Source organism: Colletotrichum higginsianum, chromosome 5, assembly GCF_001672515.1.
Source record: "Colletotrichum higginsianum IMI 349063 chromosome 5, whole genome shotgun sequence".
Taxonomy (NCBI): domain Eukaryota; kingdom Fungi; phylum Ascomycota; class Sordariomycetes; order Glomerellales; family Glomerellaceae; genus Colletotrichum; species Colletotrichum higginsianum.
This window is the reverse complement of record NC_030958.1, coordinates 2,952,328-2,976,630: the sequence shown is the minus strand read 5'-3', so window position 1 is coordinate 2,976,630 and position 24,303 is coordinate 2,952,328. Positions and strand designations below refer to the sequence as shown.

The 24,303-nt window shown below is 54.5% G+C and overlaps 10 protein-coding genes across 10 annotated transcripts; 5 read left to right on the top strand and 5 right to left on the bottom strand.

Moving 5' to 3' along the window:
• Positions 1-3,531: 3,531 nt before the first annotated feature.
• On the bottom strand, positions 3,532-7,090 carry CH63R_07770 (Heat repeat containing protein; the record flags this gene model as incomplete). The annotated part of the gene is made up of 3 exons (XM_018302744.1): positions 3,532-5,491; positions 5,544-6,452; positions 6,507-7,090. The coding sequence occupies 3 exons, from the start codon at positions 7,088-7,090 to the stop codon at positions 3,532-3,534; spliced, it is 3,453 nt and encodes a 1,150-aa protein (XP_018157522.1).
• Positions 7,091-8,167: 1,077 nt separating this feature from the next.
• On the top strand, positions 8,168-9,073 carry CH63R_07769 (Plant Basic Secretory protein; the record flags this gene model as incomplete). The annotated part of the gene is made up of 1 exon (XM_018302743.1): positions 8,168-9,073. One exon carries the CDS (start codon positions 8,168-8,170, stop codon positions 9,071-9,073), a length of 906 nt encoding a protein of 301 aa, XP_018157521.1.
• A 327-nt stretch (positions 9,074-9,400) lies between these two features.
• CH63R_07768 (uncharacterized protein) lies at positions 9,401-10,555 on the bottom strand (the record flags this gene model as incomplete). Its single annotated transcript, XM_018302742.1, has 1 exon — positions 9,401-10,555. One exon carries the CDS (start codon positions 10,553-10,555, stop codon positions 9,401-9,403), a length of 1,155 nt encoding a protein of 384 aa, XP_018157520.1.
• A 2,773-nt stretch (positions 10,556-13,328) lies between these two features.
• On the top strand, positions 13,329-13,941 carry CH63R_07767 (uncharacterized protein; the record flags this gene model as incomplete). Its single annotated transcript, XM_018302741.1, has 3 exons — positions 13,329-13,423; positions 13,609-13,707; positions 13,770-13,941. The coding sequence occupies 3 exons, from the start codon at positions 13,329-13,331 to the stop codon at positions 13,939-13,941; spliced, it is 366 nt and encodes a 121-aa protein (XP_018157519.1).
• A 520-nt stretch (positions 13,942-14,461) lies between these two features.
• Positions 14,462-14,750, bottom strand: CH63R_07766 (uncharacterized protein; the record flags this gene model as incomplete). Its single annotated transcript, XM_018302740.1, has 2 exons — positions 14,462-14,637; positions 14,693-14,750. The coding sequence occupies 2 exons, from the start codon at positions 14,748-14,750 to the stop codon at positions 14,462-14,464; spliced, it is 234 nt and encodes a 77-aa protein (XP_018157518.1).
• Positions 14,751-15,144: 394 nt separating this feature from the next.
• On the top strand, positions 15,145-15,536 carry CH63R_07765 (uncharacterized protein; the record flags this gene model as incomplete). The annotated part of the gene is made up of 2 exons (XM_018302739.1): positions 15,145-15,301; positions 15,490-15,536. The coding sequence occupies 2 exons, from the start codon at positions 15,145-15,147 to the stop codon at positions 15,534-15,536; spliced, it is 204 nt and encodes a 67-aa protein (XP_018157517.1).
• A 354-nt stretch (positions 15,537-15,890) lies between these two features.
• Positions 15,891-16,153, bottom strand: CH63R_07764 (uncharacterized protein; the record flags this gene model as incomplete). Its single annotated transcript, XM_018302738.1, has 2 exons — positions 15,891-15,975; positions 16,032-16,153. 2 exons carry the CDS (start codon positions 16,151-16,153, stop codon positions 15,891-15,893), a joined length of 207 nt encoding a protein of 68 aa, XP_018157516.1.
• Positions 16,154-16,388: 235 nt separating this feature from the next.
• Positions 16,389-16,858, bottom strand: CH63R_07763 (uncharacterized protein; the record flags this gene model as incomplete). The annotated part of the gene is made up of 2 exons (XM_018302737.1): positions 16,389-16,614; positions 16,755-16,858. The coding sequence occupies 2 exons, from the start codon at positions 16,856-16,858 to the stop codon at positions 16,389-16,391; spliced, it is 330 nt and encodes a 109-aa protein (XP_018157515.1).
• A 513-nt stretch (positions 16,859-17,371) lies between these two features.
• CH63R_07762 (Isocitrate dehydrogenase [NAD] subunit, mitochondrial) lies at positions 17,372-18,982 on the top strand (the record flags this gene model as incomplete). The annotated part of the gene is made up of 4 exons (XM_018302736.1): positions 17,372-17,458; positions 17,578-17,637; positions 17,919-18,128; positions 18,191-18,982. 4 exons carry the CDS (start codon positions 17,372-17,374, stop codon positions 18,980-18,982), a joined length of 1,149 nt encoding a protein of 382 aa, XP_018157514.1.
• Positions 18,983-20,295: 1,313 nt separating this feature from the next.
• CH63R_07761 (Exocyst complex component Sec5) lies at positions 20,296-23,554 on the top strand (the record flags this gene model as incomplete). The annotated part of the gene is made up of 3 exons (XM_018302735.1): positions 20,296-20,635; positions 20,691-22,783; positions 22,835-23,554. The coding sequence occupies 3 exons, from the start codon at positions 20,296-20,298 to the stop codon at positions 23,552-23,554; spliced, it is 3,153 nt and encodes a 1,050-aa protein (XP_018157513.1).
• Between the last annotated feature and the right edge of the window lie 749 nt (positions 23,555-24,303).

Sequence of the window (24,303 nt, the reverse complement as noted above, 5' to 3'; positions counted from 1 at the left end):
GATACAAGCCTAGGTACTCCGTACCATACCAACTCTACCCATAGAGACGCAGACGGGGGAAGAAGCCCTGAGGGGCGGTTGGTGATGTACAGTTTTTGCCCTTCAGGTCATTGGGCGGGGTGGGGGGAACTCAGGCGACACAAGTACAAGTAGGTGCCTTGGAGGTACGTGCCCTCTACTGGTTGGTTGCTGGCTGGGCAGACGTGGACGATACGTACCTCATCTAGATGAGAAAGTAAGACGTGGTGACGCCAGTGGAGATGCTGGCTACTGTTTCAACTAAACGGCCCCGCTGCGAGTCGGCAACAGCGCCACAAGAGCAGATCCGGATCCCTCTCCTTTCGCTTCTCTTCACAAAATGAGGAACGGCCTTCCGCACAACTCGACCACCATCCATGCAGTCGATCCTCCGGTCCCCGACCACCCTTTACATTCTCCAATCTGCAATCTGCGAGCGTATCATTCGCTATTCCCAACAGCAGCTGCGTGCGGGTATTCCTTCCACCGCAGCGCTTCAAATGAACGTGGACCCGTTGATTATCCGTGATACTCATCGATAGAGTGTCTCGATTACACCATACCACATGACGATGTGCCTCTCGTCCTGTAGTAGGATTGCGCCCTATCTAGGGTCGTCGGTTTTTCGACACTTAAAAGCGGGTTGCCACTGTCCTCTTTCACCACATGTCCAGGATGAGGCTTTCTAGTTTCCGAGATGCAACTCCCAAGGCCCAGAGTCACCCACCAGACATCGATACGTGGCCAAGATTTCCTAGCATTTTATCTATCGCCGCCTTTGTCCATGCAACTACACACCACTGATACTTACAGAGTAAACGCGGGGATCAGCATCATTTGATCCTGCAACATATGTTTGCGCATCCATGATCTTACACGTATACTGTGCTTGATCGTCAGACCCAGTGGCGCTTTGGCGACCGCCAGTTTGCTGCATCGTGAATGATCTGATAGCTGAGGCGTCAGGCTGGATTTGCTAGTCTTGGCACAGTTCGACGAGATGCCATTGCCTTACTTCGCCGGCTCCTCCGCCCTCGTTCCAAAATGATTTCCCCTTCCCGCCAAGTTATCGCCAAGGTTCCGCACTCGAGTTACATCATGATAGCCTACCATTAACCTCGACGAACTGATCCTCGGGGATCACTACTGGGACGCATAAGTGAACGACCGTGGGCTTTTCCTGCCCACTACAGAGATCTGGTTATCAGAGCAGAGCAGGGTACTCGAGCATGAGAAAGCAACTAGATAGCCAGAAGGTACAGTTGAGAACCCACTGAATGCGCTCGCTACAACAACCCATGTACGTTCGCTAGTATCGGGGGGCTTGCGATATTGACCCCAACGATATGTTGTCATGGTCCCCCAAATGGCACATTACAATCTCCTGGTTTATCGAAGGGCTCCTGTCAGCCCAATCCAATCCGAAGGCAGCATCCAATAGTCGTCACCCGCTGGCACTCTTCCAATCGTTTGGTTATGGACGCCTATTCGACCTTTCATCTACGGAGGCAGGCATCTCTTTTTGACAACAAGCTTCGAAATGGACCCGCCGTGGTTGCTAACCCCCCTCCCCCCTTTTTTCTTTCATTTTCTTCTGCACCCGTTTAGAATCCTCTGGTGTCCAGACACAGGACGGATGCCACGGCTGACCACCTGTTTCTCAGCCGCGTCAGATGTGATGTCCCTTGCGATACTTCAGCATTCCAGAGCACTGTCCTGCTCCATCCTCCATGGTCTCGTCGTCCCCCCCACGCAGTCAGGTTGCTGGTCACAACTGGTACAGCTGGCAGACCAACGGCCCTTCCCTGGCGTCCTTGACTACACCCCCGATTTCTTTTACCTACGGACCTGGCAGACTGGAGATACATGTCTTGTGCACCTACAGTAAATCAGTCAGGCACATGCTTCAGTGGAACTTGGTTGCCGCTGGTTCCAACAGATGCAACCAAGGCTGATTTTCGCAAGTTCTGAGCATGTCATTTGAAGGCCGCATTCCGGGTTCCTGGAACACCCTCCATTAACATCTCTCCTGGATGTTATCTCGAGCAGCTGTCCGCTCGAATTGCCCGGGGATCTAGGAGACGTAATCGAGCATTAGCCCGGCCATCTCTCATGCGACCGGCCGGCCCACGCCAATAACTGCCGCCGCTGCCCGCTTACTCCCCACGGGATCCGCGATATGTCCCGACATGTTGCCAGGGTTCGGCTGCCAGAGCCGCCGCACGTCATGCTTTCTCGACCAAAAGCGCAATCAGCGCAAACGACTCTAGTGGGACTGCGGCACGACGTCCACGATCAGTTTCCATTGATAAAACACGTCAACAGTGATATCTTGGAACATCCCGGCTTGCGATCCGCATGATCCAACCCCCTACGATCCGGGGAAGCCCGCAACTCGGCTCTGGCAACATCCATGCATCATCATCAATGCTCCCGCAATACGTCTGATTCCTCTTCGTTCATCAAGCCTAAAACAGAGTTCTCCCGACAGGCCAGACCCGTTAGGTCCTGCCCGGTGACAGGGCCTGTCAACCTGACACGTACCTCTCTCTACATGAGCCACATGCACATCAAGTCATGATCCCAATCCTATAACCGACCTCATGGCTGGTGGGGTTTCCAGTTCAGTTGCGGCACCTATCGCCATGTCCTTCGCTCTTTGCTCGCCGAAAAAAAGTTAAATGAGCAAAAAGCCGACTGATGAGGGAAATAAAGGGGCGCCACTTGAATCCCACCTAGACCGCCCTGATTGCCAGCCCAACCCAGGCCGGTGTAGCTCAGCTCACCTCAGCCGGGCCGAACATGACGGCAAGCCATAGACTCGACTAGCAGCGGCCGTGCCAAGGGAGGGGGGAGTATCCTTTAATTCACGATGGGGCGTTGACTGTGCGCTTGAAGCAAAAGACAAGAAAGTGAGTGTCAGATCAAATAGCCACCAGCGCAGTGTCCAGGACGCGTCTAGGTTGTCAGCCCGGGCTTGGCCGCCGTCAAAGTCCTCGGCTGGAGGATTGACACTCTGACGGTGCCCAATCTTTCGTGTCAGATGCAAAGGTCATCTGGCCTCCGAGACGCGGCGGAGCCTCGACCAGTCGTTTTTAGTCCCGAAAGCTGGCCCGGTGCCGACTCATCGATGCCGACTCCGGGTACAATGGGCCACTTCATGCGGGGAGCCTCCTCGGACGGCATCGTAAGTCCTCACATACATGACGGAAGAAGATGGTTTAATGGAATAAGATGGATGTTGGTACAGTGCACAGCTATGCCTAGCAATTGCAAAGAGGCAGTACATAAAAGGCTTTCAAAATGTACGCAAAACCCAAAAGACGTTGCCATCCCGTGTATAGCTTAGCCCCGTTCCCTTCCTTCGGTTCCCACCAACAGCAAAACTCCCTTTACTTTTGAAGCCTCTGGGTATTAACCATGCCACTCGTCGGCCCGACGCCAGATCCCAACTCCTATTGCATCCAGACCACGTCTCCTTGGCGAGCAGACGATTTGGTTAGTTTACCCGACCTAGGCGGCAACGGCGCTGCTCTCCCGCTGCTGCTTCGCAATGTAGTAAGTGATGAGGTTCTTTGGGTCGTCTTTGGCGCCTTTGATGAGCTCCCAGAACGGTCCATCGCCGATGCGCGAGTGCAATGCCACGCAGAGCTGCACAGCACCCATGCGGACGCCAGAATCGGTCGATTCGAGGCATCGGCCAGCAAGTCCACCCAGTTGCGCGAGCTCGCTCTCCGAGGGCGTGAAACCAGTGCGCTTGTCGAGTAGCTCCTTGAGCACGTGCAGGCCTGTGGCGAGGCAGCGACTGCCCTCGATCGATGTATCCTGCTTGCTTTGCAGAAGCTTGGTCATCACAACGACAATCTCAGGGGGGTCACCCAGGGCCACGAGCTCTTCGGCGAGTAGCTCAAGCCCGCTGACAATGCGGGTGCGTGCGTCGTAAGCGCTGCGCGTTGCTACAAGAGACTCGAGTCCTCGTGAGACATGGGGCTGGAAGTTGTCTCGCTCCTTCTTGAGCAGGAGCTTGATCGTCGCGAGGATCTGAGCTTTGACATCTTGAACCCTTTCCGGCGCAAGGTTCTCTAGGGGCGACTCGAGGTACTCAAATAGCCCGCGGAGGAGAGCTTCAAATTTCTCATCCGTGAAAACGGCCTTGTTGTCCCTGATAATGGATTGCAGCTTTCTGAAGCCATGCACATCGAGAGACTTCGCTTTGACTCTGGTCACACCACTATCGAGCAATCTCGAAGTTTGACGAGCCTTCTCAGGGGTCTCAGGGGTGCCGTTCGTCTCGAAGCAGCCATTGGTTGGTGGCGCAGCGACCTCGTTCACAGGCTTATCCTCCAACACAGAAATGGCGATGCTAGAGTTTGCAGTCGTTTCCTCGTCCACGAAGGGATCTTCGAACACTCTGAGCCCATTGGGAGGCGCAGGTTCCGGCTCGGCCACTTCTTCCTTGACAGGAGTCACGGGAGCCGATGGTTTCTCGGTCGGCTCTGCAGCTACTTCTGCTGGCGCTTCCTGTGGCACGTCCTGCTGTGCCTCGGCCTCGGGCTCTGGGAGAGGCTGCTCGGCAGGCTTAGGCATAAGTTCCAGTTCAGGCTCGGCTCTTGGCAAGGGTATCTCTACAGAAACATCCGCCGTTGCTTCTGCTGGGACATCTACTGGCACATCTGCTGGTGCTTTTGCCGGCGCTTCCACTGCGGCTCGCAGCGGCACTTCCGCAGGGGCATCTTTGGGAGGGGACTTCAGGCTCGCGAGACTTGGCACAACCAATGTGAGATCTTCGTTGTCTCTGGATGGGCTGCTTGAGGGTACCGCAGTCTGTGACATCTTGGGCTTTGCGGGACTAGACCGGGGTGAGGCACGAGGCGAGGACACCGACTTGGAGAGCGTCGATTTGGCAGCGCTGGGCGATGCAACATTTGGGCCATTAGCGTGAGATGTCGCGGCGCGCGGTCTACTAGCCGCCCTTCGTGGAGACGGCTCGGTTTTTGACTTTGGTGTGACAATCTTCGACTTGAGGCCCTCGGGACTCGATGCCTCAGTGGAAGGTCCATCGTGTGTCCGCACGGAGTAGGGGCCGGCCGTTGCTGGTCTTGCAGCCATTTCCGGGCGCTTCTTGGTGGGTCTCATCGGCCGAACAGACATTCCACCAGATGCTGTTGGTTTCGATGAGGGTGCTAGGCCAGTTGAGGACGAGCTTAGTGCTGGCTGTTGTGGCCGGACCGGAGAAAGGTTAGCCATCGCAGATCCCGGCCGAGGAGGCAGGTTTCGGGACGCTGCCATCGTCGCCTTCTTCTGGGCCATCATGGTTTCCCGTAAGCTTGGCTTGCTGCTGCTCATTGTACTCTTAGACAAACCGAGGCCCGGTCTGGCGCGGCCGCTGTCGACTTCCCTCTTAGGGGCGTTAGGATTGTTGGGGTCCTTATCCAGAAGCTTCTGAGCTGTTGGTTCGAGAGTGTCTCTGAGCCTGCAGGTTTATTAGCACAGAAAACCACCTCAAAACAGACTTCCCAACTCACATGTCTGCCCTCGCAGGCCAAACTTTGGCAAACACCCAGTAGGTAGCACGCATACGTTCTCTGACCCCGGGGTTCGCGTCGTTGAGGCCTTTTTTGATACACTTCTCTACCAGCTCCAAACCACCACCGTGTTCGATGTGACTCTTGTGATGAGCCTCCTTGTTTAGTATTGTCTTGAGCCAGCCTGTAGCGTACGTCCTCGGCTGAACGTTCTTGTCCTGGCATGCGCCCCAGATATGCTGCATGATTCGAGAGTTGTACGTGACCTTGCCGATGATGATGTCGACCGTGGTGTTTGCCTGCTGGGAAGCAATCTTCTTGGTCGCCGCAGCAAGCTTGATGAAAGTCTGCATAAGAAGCTCCACCAAAGGATCCATGCCGGGGCCGAAAGTTGTCGCAATATCCTGGACCAAGTTACAGCCTTCTTTGGAAAGACTGGTTCGCAGAGAGGTAATGGCCTTGATAATTCCGTCCAAGAGTCCCTTCAGGCCTAGCAAGAAGGTGTCGGGGAAGTCTTGGGGAATGTTGCCAGCAATGAGCTTTCGCAGTTTGGTCATGCTCTCTTCGCGCTTCAACCAATTCTGCTCAGTCTCTTTTCCCTCAAAGTACGTCATCATTTCCCTAAAGATGTCGTCAAGTTCGCGCTGGGTGTTGACGTATGCAGGATCCACCTCACTGCGAGCCTCTGGCGCTGGCGTGATGGGGCGTTCGCTCGAGACAGACGATACACTTGCGGCGAGCTTCGGTTTGGGGGCGGCGACGAGGGCGGCAGCTTCCAAGCCTGGCGTCTTCGGCCGTTCAGCTGTGTTCGGCGCGAGCTCCTTGACGATAGCTTGCTCGATCGCGGGGCGAACGTTGAAGTTCTTCAGTTGCCTCTTCAGGTCGGACTTGGCTGTGTTGGGGGCATGTCTGTGTCGCAGCAATCAGCGCTCGTCGACGAGAGAAGATGACCAAATGGCATACCTGAACAGCTCGATGACGGTGCCCTTAGCGACGTCACGCACCATGCCATCGGCGTCCTCGAGTAGTTCCATGAGAGTTGGGACGTATGCACGAAATTGAACACCGTGTTCCTGGTGCATATACAATAGCCAATGCATTCCAGCTTCCTTGGCCCTCGGGTTTTTTCCAACCATGGCAACGTTTCGCACCGAGCGCTCGACATCCATGGGCGCGGCCGCGTACATGGTAGTCAGGGCCTGCGACGCAAGGCTTCTGAACTTGTCCTTGGTATCCCCCAGCTTGTCAATGACCAACGGGAGCGTGTGCTTCGCCTCCTTGGCGATATACTTTGGCTCCTGCCTCGACAGCCTTGTCAACAGGTGGTTGAGGGCTGTGAAGCCGGCGTTGATGAGGACGGCGTGCGGCGAGGCAGAGGCGGTGCGGAGGCCATCGAAGATTTGAGGGACGAGGGCATCGGGTACATTGTGCTGCTTGATGCCGGACTTGATACCGGTGACGTGCTGGACCTTGTGGTCGACGCTGGCATCGGTGCGGAGGATCTTCAACAGGTCGTTGACCTGGTCCTCGGTGATTTTTTCCGCCATTCCCCGCTGAACGAGGATTGAGCTCTGGGTTGGGGTTTTGCCTGTCGCGAGGAGAGAGTGTGGTCAGCTATTGGCTGCCCCGTCGATGCTGCGGGTGTCGTCGTCGCCGACGCGTAGTAACCCGGGCGAGAAGGGTTCTTCGCGCAACTCCGTAGCCACTCAGGATAGATGGGCGAACGGGGAGGTTGAGAAACAGGGACAGCATGAGTCGCCTAGCGCAATGGAGAAGGGAGGGGTGTAAGGGCTGAAACTCGTTGGACAGAAGAGATCAAGAGAGCTTACGGGTTGTTTTTTTTCGAAGTCGTTCCGGATGCGAGAAACACAGAGGGCCTCCCAGTGCGAGGGATTTGGCAGACTCGGGGCTGGATTGCTCAGATGGAGCTGCTGTTGCAAGTTGTTGTGATGCGGATGGTGTCGAAACCTATGGGCGTCCCAATCCGCAGTAAACAAAGCACAAAGGGGCAACCTATCCCTATCGCAGAGTGTCCCGTGCACTGACGAGGTTGACGTGATATCATTCGTCAGAATTCCACTTGAATGGGACGTCGAGACGCTAAGACAAGATGCGCTAATTGCTTATCGGCTCTATCATGATAGTGGGGCCTCGAAGACCGGGACCTCACCCCTGCAGCCGCGGGGGAGACACGTTCTTACCCCGGTCCCTGGGGTTGAGGAGCAACAGCACAGGAACCTGGAACAGGGTCCTCCAGGGAAATCCTCCGTCATTCTTCTTCCCCATCCTCCTCTTTCCTTCCATTAACTTGAGGCAAGGCTTTCCATATTTCCTTCGACCGAAATCCGGACCTGTCACATCTGTCTTACAAGAACTCGCCGAAGTCTAGAGTACAGTTTCATTGAGCTCCTCTCTTCTGCATCCATCTTTGATCGACGTCATAACGTAGATACAACGACGCAACGCAATCGAAACTAGTTTCATTCAATGACCCTCAGTCCGCATCCGTAACGTAGACATCCACAGCCTCTTTCCTTCAAAAACCCCGACAAAATCTCCAACAGATGGTACTCCTACCCGACACGACGCCAAATCCAGATCCCATCTCCTTGTTTCTCCCAGCCATGTCCTCAGCCGCGGAAGAATCAACCTCGTCCGGGGCGCCGACCTCGACCCCGGTCCCGGCACCCCCCGCCGAAACCCCCCTTCCCCCCCGTCCAAAGTCGCCGGGCCAGCAAAAGCTGATTCCTGCCGCCGCCGCCAATCATTCCCGTCCCTCACCAGACTTCAACCTCCCCAAACTCCGCCTCGAGATTCGGGACCTCAAAGACCCGGCCGCCGTTCACTTCCTCTCCGCCGTGAACGCCAGCGATGCTCTCACAACTGCCGTTCGCTCCGTATTGACTCTGCTTTACGAGTCGCCCTCGTGCAACACCACCCACGTCCCACCAACCCGCTCCGTCACTCTGATCCTCCGCCACATGGACGGCGTAGCCTACACGACGGGCTCTGAACTTGACGATGACCACAAGGAAATCCACTTCTCTATGTCCTACATCGCGGGCATCCCCGCCGAGCGTCGTACCGACGAGATCATGGGCGTCCTCACCCACGAGATGGTCCACTGCTTCCAATACAATGCACACGGAACCTGCCCCGGCGGTCTCATCGAGGGGATCGCCGACTGGGTCCGTCTGAACGCGCATCTGAGCCCGCCCCACTGGAAGCGCGATGCGAGCGGTAACTGGGACGGCGGATACCAGCACACGGGCTACTTTCTTGACTATCTCGAGGCTCGTTTCGGTGCTGGCACAGTGAGGAGAATCAACGAGAAGCTCCGTAATCGGCGCTACAAGGAGAAGGAGTTCTGGACGGAATTGTTGGGCCGGCCTGTCGAGCAGCTGTGGAAGGACTACGGAGAAAAGACAAAGGATGACGAGACGGTGATTGTGAACAAAGACGACATTTCTGACGACGACGTTAGGCTGGGCAGGTTTCGGGCTGCTGATGAGAATCCTGTTCTCATGTGAGCAGTCGCGAAGTAGGATGGTGCACACATGACATACGCCGCAATTTAGACATTTACGCCTGTAAGGGGTCTGAGAAATGTTTCGCAACCAGTCTTGTCAATTAAGAACATTGGAGCAACGTACATCCACACCGGAGGGTGCTACAGGGACGAAATGGAGTTAATTCAAATGTGCTTAGCCGCCAAATATCTATCAAACCCCTGTTTCCTAGTCCTGTTGAGCCTGTTACGCCGTTTCCTTGCCCATCGCCGCGCTTAAATAGGCGGGCTTATTCAGCCGCGATGTACTGTGGGAGAAAGAGAAAACACAAAACCGAAAGATGTAAGACTAGGCGTGGACACGGCCATGGGTCGCATCCTGGGTCTCGTTCTCGCTGATGACACTGCCGACCTCGGACCAGCTCGCGGGGGTCATCATGCCTTCGCTCTCGCTCAAAACATCGTAGTAACGGCTGTTGTCGCCAGCCCCTGATGAAGCGGCATCGTTGGCGACATCCTCGCCAGATCCGGCGAGGGATGCAGAGTCGGTGGGCGTGAGTTCGCCTTCGCTAACAAGCTCGGGCTCAGACATGGGAACAGGAGGCGACATGGGGAGAGGAGAGTAGAAGTTGGAGGCGGTAGACCCTTGCGCCCAGGCCTGAATGGAGGCGTAGGCCTCCTCGCGGTTTTCCTGGCCGGCGGTCATGTACTCGTCGGGGCCAAGTTCGCGGTCGAGGGTTGCGGATTTCTCTGACTCGGACGACGTCTCGACGACATCGACTAGTGAGGGCATTTGGGCGATGGTGGTGGCGGTAAAGTCTCTGGGACGCTCGTCGGCGTCGTGGGTGGTGGCGCTGTAAATGTCTGATACGGCTTCATCGCGACCGGGAGCAAGGTGGCTTGGTTCGTCCACCAACGGCAGCTCATCTTGGTCGATCTGGTGCTCGTCGGCAAAGGGGTTGGCGTAGAGCGAAGAGTTTAGACCGCGGACACCCTCGGGACGACGACGAACAAGACCCTCCTCGTCGTGGACATTTGCGCCCGTGTTGAAGATGAAAGATCCCTTCTCGCCGGTCTGATCCTGTCGCATGAAGTCGTCGAAAGATCTCCCCCGCGTGGGCCCGAGGGGCGGCAGTTCCCTCGAACCGGACTCCTTGGCCTCAATCCTGTCCTTCTCCTTCTTGGCCAGGTGCACGGCATTCCAATACAAAAGCTCCTCACGTTGGCGGCGGCGGGTCTCATCGTCGGCGTCAACTCCAGGCTCGGCTCCTCCTCGGGACTCTAAGAAGCCCTGTGCATCTTCGGGGCGGTTAAACATGGGCGGTTGCTCGCCTGGCTCGATGCCTTCGCCAAGAGAGTGCAGGGCAACAGCGATGCGCCTTCGGATGTCGTCGGCATACCGTCGAAGTTCAGGCGACTCGTAGATGGCAATAGCAGCTGCTACAGCGACAGATACAGCAATTACGCCGGCTGAAGCCAGGGCACCGTTGTTAGCCGGGGGCATCGTCAAATGGGCAAGACGGTGTGTTAAAGCAGATGCTTGGGAGGCGATAATGGATATGTATCATGGAGATATACAAATTGGTCAAAAGTAAAAACGAAAAATCGACCCAAGAAATAGAATTCCAAGGCCTAAAATTGGCCACGCTCTGAGCGAGTTGGGATTGCGTGGTCTCGGAGGCTATTCGCCACAGGCCTGACCACCTCAGGCAAGCAACGTGATTCGTAACAGCGCTGGCGCGGGGTAGTATACTTGTATCCGTAGGCACAAGAGAAAGGGCAGGACAGGAGATCGTCAGGCGGTGTTTGGGGAGATGGGAGAGGAAATGGGGCGGGGGAGGGGTACAAGTGATAGGCGGCAACAAGGGATAAATTGTGTATGTATGACTGACCTTTGGCTGCGATTGGCATGGGCATTTTGGAGTAGCCCTCTAATCAACAGGCCAAGCAACACCGACAATCAGTATGTAAGTAAGGACCCGGGGTTTGAAAATGAAGAAGAAATCAGAAAAGCCAGTAGGGAGGTGGGAAAAGGGCAGGACAGAGAGTGTGTAAGTAAAAGGTTGCGCTTCTGTGCAGCAGTGGCAGGCTGTGACTTACATACGACGGTACCGCTGGGGATTGCGTGTCCCCCCCCCTGAATACCGTACTGTGTAAAGTCGACGAGGCCGCTATGTACCTTGGCGGCTCGGTCGATGCGTCCGTACAGCTATCCGAGCAAAAAAGTACCTTATCTTCCCATGACAGTCCGGATCCAGGGCTGCTGCGGAGGGCGGACCAGGAACGTTCAGCCAATAGTACGCCACTGTGAGAACCGAGTTGGGGGATCCCTGGCCATGGGCTGCGTAGGGGGCGTCCGGATGGCTTGGTATCGACAAGACTCGGGGGTTGACCTCGTGGTGCGCCTCGCCTCGCCTCACAAGACAGGCATGGACACTTTGGTCCGAGTTCATGCCAAACGTTGGACGAGTCACGGGGGGAGCCCGGGGGCTGCTGCATAGCACAACAGTGGGTGGTTTGTCGCCACAGCACAAAGCGATTGCCTCAGCTTCCAGGTGGGACCAGCTGCCCAGCGGTTGGGCCCAAGCTTCTACGTCTCCCATCGCTTCGTTCCCTCACACACCGCCGGGCCAAGTCACGACAAGATCGGACAGCACGAAACTCAAATCATTCTGGTCAACCGCCACGAGCCCTTGTCCGTCGCCACGCCACACCTGGCGGAATATGGAGCTCATGGGGCTTACGGGTCTGGTGCCTTTCGACCACCATTGCCTTGAGTGTGTGTCGATGCCCCATGTTCCAGTTGAGCACCTCCGTCTTGGGTATGGGCACAACGGGTCGGTCAATAGGTACTTGGAGATGAATGGGAATACGGAGCTTCTACGGGCAATATCCAACATTTCTCTTGTTTCGCACTGCCTAGTCCTTTGCAAACGAAAAACCAAACCTCGTGCATATGCGTTTGTCATTTTGTCCCTTTTGTCCGTTCTTCTCACCAGTATGTATGTATGTACTTTCGGATGCACCACTGCTATGTGCCGCCGGCGGATCCGTGCAGTCCCGCATCGCGACCCACTCTATCCGGTCCATGTGTGCCCGGTCCGGCGCTACGTGAGACCCATATTCTCCGGCAGACGGTCCGACTCGTTGGCCGGTCATGTAGCACACAATAACTTAGGTAGGTAGTGTTGCAGCACGCCGGAACATTTTGAACGCATTCGGACCTTTCAATGAGAATTCACATACTTCCTCGTATGTTGTCGCGGTGATCAATGTGTTGGTATCGCCATCTGTAGTCGCCAAGACACCAATTTCTACGGCGTTCGAGGTTGTAGTCAGCTGCAGTCAGACTATTGAGCTTGGAATCTCGCAACATATGTGGATTGAAACATAAGCTCGGTTTACGGCTGTCGATTTTCTCGTTTAATGAACCCCCTTTGGGTCGTCTGGGACCAGTGGGTGTAGTCAGTTTCGGGTTACCATTTCGCTCGACTCTTGCCATGGCTATATTTGGATAGTCATAAGCTTACTTCCGTGACGACGTGCTTACTCGATTTCAGTTAATCTCCCATAATCGAGCTGCTCTGTTCGGACGAGCTTGTTTTCTCCATGTTTGGGGATTTACAAATGCCTCAGCATCGCAACCATCACGCACCAATCAAACGGGCATCCTTAGCTCTCCGACCCAAGGACGAGCAGTTAGAACACGCAGGCTTCCTCTGAGTATGATGGTGTCCAGCGCATATACGTCTGCATCTAGGGAAAACAATTTCGAGATTAGTCATATTTAGTACGACGCATTTGTAGCAAGCGCAGGCAAATGCGACCTGGACTAGAAAATGATCTGTCAGAGGCTGTGGTAGGTATAGCGTGAATAGTTCACCGATGAAGGTAGATGCGAATAACGAAGTTCACCTCTGGTACTCTTTCTTCCATAAACTCAGAATGAGGCCCTACGTAGCCTAACAAGGTGCTGATCGGCTGGCTGGTTCTACACTGGTGTCGCTAGGGCAGAATTGCCCTCGTCCCTTGACGTCTCGGATAGCCATAGCATCCCCAAACCTTCTTTCCATAGTTGCAATGCCTCCGGATTCGACCAACCTTTCCGGGCTTGTGAAAACTCGAATGGTGACGGAATGTGTGAGGTATAAGAGCCTCTTCTCCCCCGCTGTAGACCGTATCTGCTGTACTAGCAGCCGCACACAGACGTCAGTTTTCGTTGAGCACTCATTTACACCAATCATCTTTTACCCAATCGAGCATCTATCTCCGCCCAAATGAAGCTCACCACTGTCGTCACTGGTGTGTTGGTCATGGCAAGCACTACTTCCGCTGCCTCTTGTGTTGAGTTTCCCTCGATATTATTCAGTCAGTAAGTGACGAAGACATTCATAAACCTCCATCATTCACGAAAGTGGTAAAATGCCCTTCATTTACCACCAAACGACACTATGGAGAACATAGTGCTCTCAGCCCTCCTCCCTCTCTCACTCCTTTTTCTCAAAATACCCAAACATGGGCAAATGTTGGGCCTGCTAACTATTGAATGATACATAGCTTCGAAGTTACTGCCGAGGGGGTTAGCAACGGCCCTGAGATTTGCGGTCGTCTTTGGCTCTACTTGAGAAGATTCCCATGTCTAGCCTTTCAGCCATAGTAAGCAACATGTCCATATCCGTCCTCTAAGTTCTTTGACTGACTCAATTGACGTTTCAAAGCTGCAATGTAAAGAACGGCAATCTGCTGTGGCAATTTCAGACGACCATGTTCTGCGCCCCGGAAATGGTCACTTCGTCTTGGTGGGAGGCCACCCACAACAAGTTTGGTGCCCTTGAGATGTGTGAGGCCCTGACGAAAGTATCGCGGCGGTCGAAAGCGATCTCACCATGAAATGAAAGATCCCAACGAACAGCTGTGGACAAGCCTCGTTAGAGCTTTTCAGTGTCGATTGGGCACTGTCAGACAATTATGGTATATCAGAGTCACTTGACTGCTCACGCGTAGCTACGCAGTTGTCAACCCACTCTGTTTTCACGGTCAGGAGCCTCCGAAGTCATACATCAGTATGAAAGTGAAGGACGGATGCCAACGCATATTCGAGACCAGTCTTCGTATAACAGCCAAATACTGAGTTGCGAGCCATTCTACCGAGTGCCGGTGTACAGATTTCCGTGACGAAAACCGAATGTGTTGTCTGCAATTAAAAAAAAAAGGGGGAAATAAAAACCCTTAGCAAACGCAGAAGTTGATCTGCACGGAGCGCTGTAACCGAATGAGCCAAATGAAACCCGCCTGGACATCCTTTTGGCGATGTCTCGTTGTGATACGTGACCGATCCTGTTGACTACATAGTCAACTTCTCCGATGGAAGTCCTCATGGCTATAATAATACGTTTTTGCCACATTCTTCCTATTTCATGACATTCTCACGGCGCATCCGCAGAGGTGGCTCAGCAACTCGATGGAAAGCGTCAGTGTGCCAGAACACAACCAGTCCGGCCGCGTTAGGACTCGGGTTGGATGAAGCAAGAATGGGTTTAAACCCCGATTCGCAACGCCCAACGCTCGTCACGTCTCCCTTGTCGGCTTTTAACCTCATATTAACGCCTGATCTTAGCCCCTCGCATCTGAGGTACGTCACCTGTATGGTGTGCGACTTGCCGAATCAGCCGCGCTTCTGGGGAGGAATTCCATGACATGCAGCAATTAGACGACACCTCCTCTTAGTGTCCGACTTGCTGGTCAGGTGTCAGGCGACGGTGAACAACGAGGTCACCAGAGATGATAGGTGCGCATCCAGTCGCCGTACTGTTCCGTAGACGTCATTCCCCAACCAACCGATTGTTTTCAAGAGCCTGCGGGAAGCGGTGGATTTAAGATCTTCAAAGTAGCGAGCTGATATTGGCGATCGAGCGAAAGCGACAACCCCACCGACCTAGTCAGTTCCATGTCGCCGCCCGGCTGATCCACAGGACTTCGGTACCGAGTCGGTGATGCTCGGTGATCTGTGAGGCAAGGAAGGGAGCTCCACAAGCGCGAACCTACCGCTCGGATGTTGGGCCAACTGCAAGACGCATGCATGCGAGGCCCACGATGACCGAACGTCTCGGTGGGCTTGAGAGCCGTGACGAAATCAATGTCACAGAGATGCTTGGATCACCCGAAGCCGCTCCTCAGGGCTGGTTAAGAAAAAGAAAGGTCAAGGTATACGATAAACTACAAGAGCAATGGCGCGTTGTTGAGAGGCTTTGTAAGTACCAGAAACGGCTCTGACGCTCAACGGATCGAGGGCCGTCAACCCGCGTCTAATGGAGCAGGGTTTGCAAACTCCAATTGCTCCTTCGAATTCTGCACCAGAACTTACATGTATCCTCGGGGCGGGATTCGCTCTCGCTCCGTTCAGACACGGAAGTGCCGGACGCTAAAACGTATCCGTAGGGGGGGATTCCATCGGCCCAAATGTATCTCAGATCAGCCACGATTGATTGGGTTGAAAAAAGCTCATACGGTCCCAACGAATAAACAAAACGAGTCACCCAGGTCTCCAAAGTGAAGGAAACTCCTCCCCCCCAAACCCAAACTCCCTGCTTTACCCTGACACAGGACCGGGTCCTCTGCCACAGTCGCACATTTCGTGCTACTGCAAACCGCCTGCCATTGATTCTGACTAGGTACCGAATGGTGGATGATTCCTGTTGGGCCATGCTTGTCACGCTTGCTGTAGCACTGTGATTGCGCTGTATATCATGTATCACGCCTCGCCTTTTCTAAAGTCAGCTCCATCCCCGCCTCCTGATACTGTCCCATAAACTAATCAGGTCTCCCATTTGGAAAGATGGTTAGTGAGTGCTGTTGGCGGCGGAAGAGGATGAAGAGCTGCTCTGCGAGTCGGACGAGTTTGTTCTGGCGGCCTTGATGCGTTCGCTGCGAGAAGATGTTAGGGAGGACCCCATGGTGTGTTGGAGAATGGCTAGACGTACTAGGAAGAACGGTCCTGGAGATGGCACTCGTACTTGGCACCGCCGGTCTTGACGTAGAAGCGGATTCCCTTGCTCTCGAGGATGGCCTGGAGCTGGCCTTTCTGAATGTTGGAGGAAGGCATTGGCGTTATGGGAGTTTGTTGGCTGAGTGCGAATCGAAAGTGTGAAAGACGGTCGTTGGTTTCAGGAATGATAGGCGATTATGGTATGAGTAGTAGGAGAATTGGGTGAAGAAAACAAAGGAGACCCGGGAAGCGGAAGGAAAGGGGAGAAGAGCTTTAATATGTAGCAGAGGCAACGCAAAGGTACTTAGACGGCATGCCGACTTATCCAGTGTTGTGTTGGCCACATGGCGCATCAACTCGCAACGGATGAGGACGGCGGGTGGGCCCCGGCACCCACGAAGCTTGTTGGGTTCGGGGATGAGGCGAGCCACGACGAAAATGGGTTCGGGAAAGCCCTCCCGTGTAGAGAGGCCGAGTGACAAGAGAGGCCGACATGAGCGATATCCTGACGATCCATGTCGCCGTTATGGGAGTGAGTCTTGAACGAGGTCCTCAGGAGCGCGATGCGCGGTACGTAACTGTCAAGTCAGAGTTGCAGGAGTAGGCCGTCTTGGGGACTGAAAGTCACGGCAACGCATCAACACAAGGCGGTACCTGGTGCTAACTAGGAAGCTAATTACTTACCGAGTGTTGGGTAACGGACTATGTACATACGTACCTTCGTTTTCCAGGCGAGTCGCAAGAAAAGAAATGGAGAGGAATCATCGGAACGGGTTTCTTGGCACTGGCGACACTCCCATCGGCCGAGACATAGAGCCCCATTGCAGGCACTCTCCGTTAGTGGGTTCCGCACCTGCGGCGAGACAGATACGCTTGACCATTATACCTAGGCCCAGCTAACGGGCTGAGTCATCAGTGAAGCAGTCACCCTTTTTGGCACACGACTTAAACCAGCAGTTGTGTAACATCCTAATCAATACCACGAATTCTAACATTCAAGTGAGAAGGTAACTGAGTTTTATAGAACAGAGGACAATTTCTTTGCTAACGACTTAGCTTGCCAGCTGGGACCTATAAAAGTTAAGTGTACCTTTGCTGTTTAGTCGATCGATCCAAGGTAGGCAGGTAGCTCCCTCCAGATGCGGAGTCGCACCTAGCTAGTTACTACCGAGGAAACTTATAAGTACATATGCCCCCCCACTAGCCCCATGCAGCTTTGTCTCTGATCTTAAAATTCCCGTCCCCCGACGAAACCTTTTCCCGACCATCCACCACTATCTATCTTCACGCATCTTGCAATCCTCCAGGACCGCATTTCCTCGCACCTCAGTCACAATGCTGGCCGCCCGTACTTTCGCTGCGCCCCTCCGGCAACAGTGCATGCGCGCTGCTCCCCGCGCTGCCGCCGTTTCTCAGTTCCAGGTGCGCGCAATTCACCTTGTCCCGTGCCGTCCCGCGGCTGTAGATGCTCGGCCCATTTGCAGAACCTCGCCAGGGCGCATAGCAAGATGGAGTACAACAACAAGCTAACAACTATGCAGAACTCCAGATTTTACTCGAGCGAGCGTGTCGCCAAGTTCCACGGTGTCAAGGACTCCAACGTACGCCATCCTAATCTTCCTCCGTTACTACCCGCGAGCCCCATAAAATTTTACGCGCAACGTAAGACCTCGGCTTTATAGATGAACACCCGACTTCAACACTGCACTGTTCCGGTGCTCTCGATAGCACTGGGGATGTGTTTGTGAAAGAAGCAAGGTGTAGTTTATTGAACTGGTGTTGTCTCTATAGTCTGCGCCGTGATCCAAAATCACTCAATTAGCTGACCCAACCCGGCTTGCGACACTCGGACAAGTTCAGCAGCTGACCTACTGCGTTACAGGGCAACTACCCAGTCAGTTTGATTGAGGGTGACGGTATCGGTCCCGAGATTTCTCAGGCCGTCAAGGATATCTTCGCCGCGGCGAAAGCTCCCGTCACCTGGGAACCCGTCGATGTCACCCCCATCCTCAAGGATGGCAAGACTGCCATCCCCGATGCCGCCATCGAGAGCATCAAGCGCAACAAGGTTGCCCTCAAGGGACCTCTCGCCGTATGTTGGAACGATAGCTCTCCCCTCTGAACCGCAACCTCTTACTGACGTGTTACATCCAGACCCCCATTGGCAAGGGTCACGTCTCTCTGAACCTCACCCTCCGCCGTACCTTTAACCTGTTCGCCAACCTGCGCCCCTGCCGCTCTGTCGCCGGCTACAAGACTCCTTACGACAACGTCGACACAGTCCTGATCCGCGAAAACACCGAGGGTGAATACTCGGGCATCGAACATGTCGTCGTTGATGGTGTCGTACAGTCCATCAAGCTTATTACCCGCGAGGCTTCCGAACGCGTCCTACGCTTCGCCTTCCAGCAGGCCCAGGAAATCGGCCGCAAGAAGGTCCGCGTCGTCCACAAGGCCACCATCATGAAGATGTCCGACGGTCTCTTCCTCAAGACTGGCCGCGAGGTCGCCAAGGACTACCCCGATATCGAATTCGACGCCGAGCTGCTCGACAACACCTGCTTGAAGATGGTCACCGACCCTCTCCCCTACAACGACAAGGTCCTCGTCATGCCCAACCTGTACGGTGATATTCTTTCCGACATGTGCGCCGGTCTGATTGGTGGCCTCGGCCTCACCCCGTCCGGCAACATCGGTGACGAGTGCTCCATCTTCGAGGCCGTCCACGGTTCTGCTCCCGACATCGCCGGCAAGGGCTTGGCTAACCCAACTGCCCTGTTGCTCAGCTCCATGATGATGCTGCGCCACATGAGCCTCGGCGAGTACGCCGACAGAATTGAGAAGGCTGCTTTTGATACCCTCGCGGAAGGAAAGGCCCTGACCGGAGACCTGGGCGGCAACGCCAAGACCCATGAGTTCGCCGGCGCCATCATTTCTAAGTTGTAGATACCTACCTGTAGATTGTACGATCATAGACAACGGACTTTCTTTTCATTGCGCTAGCTACGGTCGTTCAATGAGTTTATAGATTTGGAGTCAGTTTTGCCTATTCGGGTGCATTTGTTTATTCCGCGAGTGATGCAAGTGCCGAATTGGAGGGCATGGAAGCGATCGGACACATCGGAGGTATCGGGCTGGCCTCGGCTGGTTGCTCGGGTTTAGGTATCCCATGATTTCTATCGTCCATTTATGTGCTCATCCCCCACAACGGGGCAAGCCTAGCTTCAATCAGTCAAAACATGGGTGAACAGCCCAGCATGGTTTGCTCAGATCCCTGTAATCACAGGCGCACTACAACAAGCCGGCAAAAGAAGACTGAAAGGCTTACAGCCGGTATCGCAGTCAATATTAAAAGGCAGGTATTGCGTCAGAAGGCTGTGTCGGCTCAGAAGGCATTTCAAGCCGCTTGTTCCAGGTGCTTTACAGAGCAAGAAAATGATCACATACAACAAGAAATCTTGTTTGAAGGCAACCCCCCCCCCAACAACAATACGTAGCACAGGCTCATCTGGGGCAACAGATAGGAAGACAAACTGCTGTTTTACTGGAACAGGTCTTGACTACGGTTGCAGGCGCTGTGCTCTTGCAGACTAGAATTTTATGAGAAAAAAATATTTGCATAATTGAAAATGCAATGACAACCTGAACCCAAGTTAAAGACTTGCCTTTTGCGGCTTGCTCGTCACATGCAGAAGTAAACATTCCGCATGATTATCGATGACTTCTAGCACAGACCAACGCCAGAGATTCAGCCACAGATGTGGCTCGAATGTATCGCATCCAAAGCCCCCACTTCACTCAGTTGTCAGGAACCGGGATAAAGATTTTCCTTACCGTTCTACAGAATGTGGGGTGTCTTATCCTGGCCAAGCTCACCATGGGCTGAGCTCGGTGTGATTGCAAGGCCTCGGTGAAATGCCCATAGATGGCGCCAAGTGGGCAGCACTGGTGTCACTAGCTGCTTGCCGCTATTGCACTGAACATCACTGATCCAAGCTCCTGACAGCTCTGGCTTTCAATCCCACACTCTGTCCTGAACCCTTACGCTGCCCCAGTACTGCAGGGGTCTTTGAACCACACTGTAGCTTGCTCCCCCTTTCGCCCAAATAGTTCCTTTGTGAACCATACTCGAAACGAAACGAATAGCTACCCTTACTGCTGCTGCTGGCAGTGACCTCCCTCTTCACTCCCAGCCGTGTCCCGGCGGGCTGGGACAATAATCGCTTTTCCAGACGAACACAACAACGAGGTACCCCGAAATGGCTTCAGAATACGAGCGAACGATTCTGGATTTCTACCAGCTCCCCACGCCATACCCCAACGAGTGGCCTGCCGAGAAGAATCAGAGCGATGCATCCGATGACGAAGGGGACATCCAAGATGAGAAGAAGGCAAAGTTGCAGCGCCGAAAGTCGCGATACCAGGCTCTAGAAAGAGCGGTCAGCGATCGACGGAGCACGATACCTGGGGCTCAGTCAGAGAAGGGAGGGGTCGGCAATATCGTCCAGCGGGACGAGCCTGATCCCTTGGGTACCACCGACAGCGTGGTCAGGACTCTCCGTCAGCTGGGAGTGCCGATTCAAGACGACCCGCGCCTGCGTACGTACCTTTCCAAGAGCGATGGCTAGGTCCATTGAGACTGACCTGTGTGCAGGCAACCGATTTCTCCTATCCTCGACCACCTTCTCCCCCGCCCTCTTCCTGTCACAGATGCATGCCACTGCCGACACTCAAAGCCTGCTGGTCGGCCTGGACACTCTGTCTCAGTCAATTGATCAAAAGTCTGCATCACTTAAGGTCCTGGTGGAAACCAACTTTGAGCGCTTCGTCAAGGCCAAGGCGACTATAGATAATGTCTACAAGGAGATGAAATACCGCGGCGCCGAGCCGCCCCCACCGCCCCCAACGGGTCGCGCCCGGGCTCACTCCCGCCACGCCAGCCGAAGCAGCTTCCGAGGCAGCAACAGCAACCTGAATCTCGCTGCCTCCCTAGGGTCCCCAACGTCGGACGCGCGCAAGAAGAACGCGCTGGTTAAGGAAAGCGAGTATGGCGTCGCGGGAATCAAAGCACCTCTGCTAGACGTTTCCGCCAAGGCAGAGGATGTGTGGGGTCCGGCACTGGGAGGCCGCGAAAAGGAGGAGAATCTCAAGATCGTGTCTGCAAACCTCGATCAGTTCAAGGATTATGTTGAACTGAGCTCGGCGATTGCCGACAGCATCAAGCGGAGGGACTACGAGAGTCTCGTAGAGGAGTACAACAAGGCACGCAAGTTCTCCGACAATGCGCGGGCTTTGGCGGCGAACATCCCACCTGACGCTCCGTCGGACGCAATTTACCAGATCGTTCTAGCGGCACGTATGTGGCACGACGTGGACGAGCAGATCCAGGCCTTCAAGCGCGACGTCTGGCGGAAGCTTATTACGCTTCACGGCGTGGCCAAAGCCGACAACGTGGGCCAGCAAGATCAGCACATGGAGCTGATTAGCCTGCTTTTGGAGCTGGGCGTGGACGACAATCCGATTTGGGTCTGGCTGCTTAGTCGGTATGACCACCTCAAGGGAAAGATCCAATCGACGTCTGATCGCTCCAAGGTCGAAGTCGAGGTATTGCGACGACGCCTGGCCAATGCCGACAAGCCTGGCTCGCACATGGTTGCTTCCCATCTCCGTTCTTTAGGCCGCGCCGCGGTTGAGGACAAGATTGCATCGGCAGACTCTGCCGACGTCATCGAATTGTGGGAGAAGATGCTGGCGTTCCTGTCGAGTATCCTTTCTTCGCAGGGTATCTTGGGGGAGGTGGTGGACTTTTGGCAGATCGTACAGGGCTTCCTTGATGGCAAAATCCAGCGCACGTTGCCGTTGGGTTACAACGGAGAGTCACAACATCACCACCAGCTCACGGAGCAAGGTGCGGGCGATCTACAAAAGGGCACACTGGAGCTTGTCGACATGATTCGCGAGACAGTGTTTGCCTTCTTCGCAGGCCCACCTCCTGAAGATATCTCCTTGTTGTTCTCGCCTCTTCCAATGTCGCCAAAGAGCCCGCCGTCCGCCGGCGCCGGAAACCTCACGCCCACTGGGCTGAGAGATCCTCGACTTAATCTTGACCCTAACAACATTCCGCCACCGTCCCCCAAGCGTGGCGAGACGTGGGAGAAGCTGGCGTTCTGGCCTCCATGGTCGAACTCGGTCAGCGGTGTCCATTATCTCTCCAAGATGCTCGCCCTGGTGGGCTCGGGTGCATCTGATCTGGCGAGTATTGGTCCGGTTGTCAACGGACCGGATGCCAGCATCCTGGAACGACTTAAGTCTCTCGTCAACGTTGCCAGGGAGCGATGTGTCACTGCTCTCTGTGCCGCATGGAACAAGGACGCCGAGAACATCAAGTTTGTGGAGGATTGGCACCGGTCACCAGAACTCGGCGACCTCACCCGCATGCCCTCGAGTTTTTCCGCTTTTGAGGGCGCATTGCTCGGTGGCATGCAGAAGATCCTTTACATATCCGAAGCCATGTCCAAGCCTGGTGCGGGGGATATTGTCCTCCCACCGCCTAGTAAACTCTTGCAGATGGTCCGAAGCCAGTACGTCACGACGCTCTATAAGGCGTTGAGCGGCATGGTGGAAAACGCAGAGCGATCTGTCAAGAAGGTTGACGACGACTGGACAACCGATATGGACGGTACAATCGTTGCCACCGCCCCGCCGGCTCCTAGCGGCGGAAGAGCGACACTCGATGCTGGAGACAGAGTAAGTTGGCCTTTCAGGGTGATTGGAAAGTGGCAGCTAACCAAAAGGCAGAACGTCCGCATGCTCCTTACTCTGAGCAATCTGCAGGCCCTCCGAGCCAAAGTGGTCCCAAGCCTCAACTCGCAGTTCGAGAATGCCTTTTCGGTGAAGCTCAGTGACGAGTCCAAGACGATCAAGGATGTCCTGGGTCAGATTGACGCCAGGCTCTTCCAGTCTTATACCCGGCCATCCATAGAACAGCTGCGGAACATTGTCCAAGCTGGGGTTGCCTCGACAGACTGGGTTCCCGAACCGGGCCAGAAACCGCGTGAAGCGAAGCCCTATGTCTACGAGGCTCTTCTGAGCCTTGTTCTAGTCCACACTCAAGTGTCGACCACCGCGCCTACTCTTACTTCGCAAGTGCTATCTTACCTTCTCGAGCAAACAAGTCGCGAGCTTCTCGAGGCATTCCGCACGCGACAGAGATACACCCTTGAGGCTCTCATGCAAGCCACCCTGGACGTTGAGTTCGTTGCGCAGACACTCAGCCAGTACACCACGGACCGTGCATCTCAACTTCAGAGCGAGATTTACCAGGAACTGGACGGGCGCACCGATAACGACGCCCGCGCTCGGCTGCAAAGCGAGCTCCCAGAGATGCGGAGCGTATTGAAGCGGCTGCGCGAGGCGAGCAAGAACGAGTTTGCCTGCTTCAGGAAGATAAAGCGTCCTGGCATGGGACCTACAAGGACTGGCACGGGAGATTCTGTCTCCAGCATTGGAAAGGGCTAGTGGCCTCCCCCTCAGTGCCGAATGAGATAATTAGCCGCACAGCAGTGAGTGGATAGCAAGAACGCGCGAAAAGTGGTGGTTTGGGTATGGCAGTGAAGATTTCAATGGTCAATGGTCCTGGAATCACATGAAAACGCGCTGGTCAGAGATATGGGGGGGTATGCCCACAACGAGGCGCACGAGTGATGAATGTTCAATGTCTGATAGCCCGTGTTTTGAAATACAAGCCAAAGTGTGAGCCGCTCAACTTGGTGGTGACTATATTGCCATGAGTAGGCACTGTATTGAGCCAGAAGTTTTCCCTGCGAGGGGACACTTGAGATTAGCACTCGGGATTTTGAGATCATGGCCCTTAGTACATCTTAACTCAATCACATTTATCTGAGCATTGGATCAGATTCTGCAGACCATTGATGGAGGCACTGCATTTTTGAACTGTCTTGGTACTCGTGTTGGGTATCTAGAAGCAAAATCTATGGGCAATGAATGCTGTCTTGAAGCCAAAGCCACAGAGCATTGCCATTTAGGTACGTACAGGAAACCCTTCCATTAGAAGACTGCCTTTGTTCCGTTTCCAGTGCCTTACTCCAAAGTTCTGTGGTCCTCGGTGTCTATCCTTGTGTAGCTTTGCTTTTTGTTTAATAGTGGTAGTCGTACATCATTATCCTTTGTTGGTATTTCTTTCGTCCAATCGTTCATCATCGTGAAAGTGATAGTCAAGGTGGAAGTGTGCGCCTTGACAGGCTGCT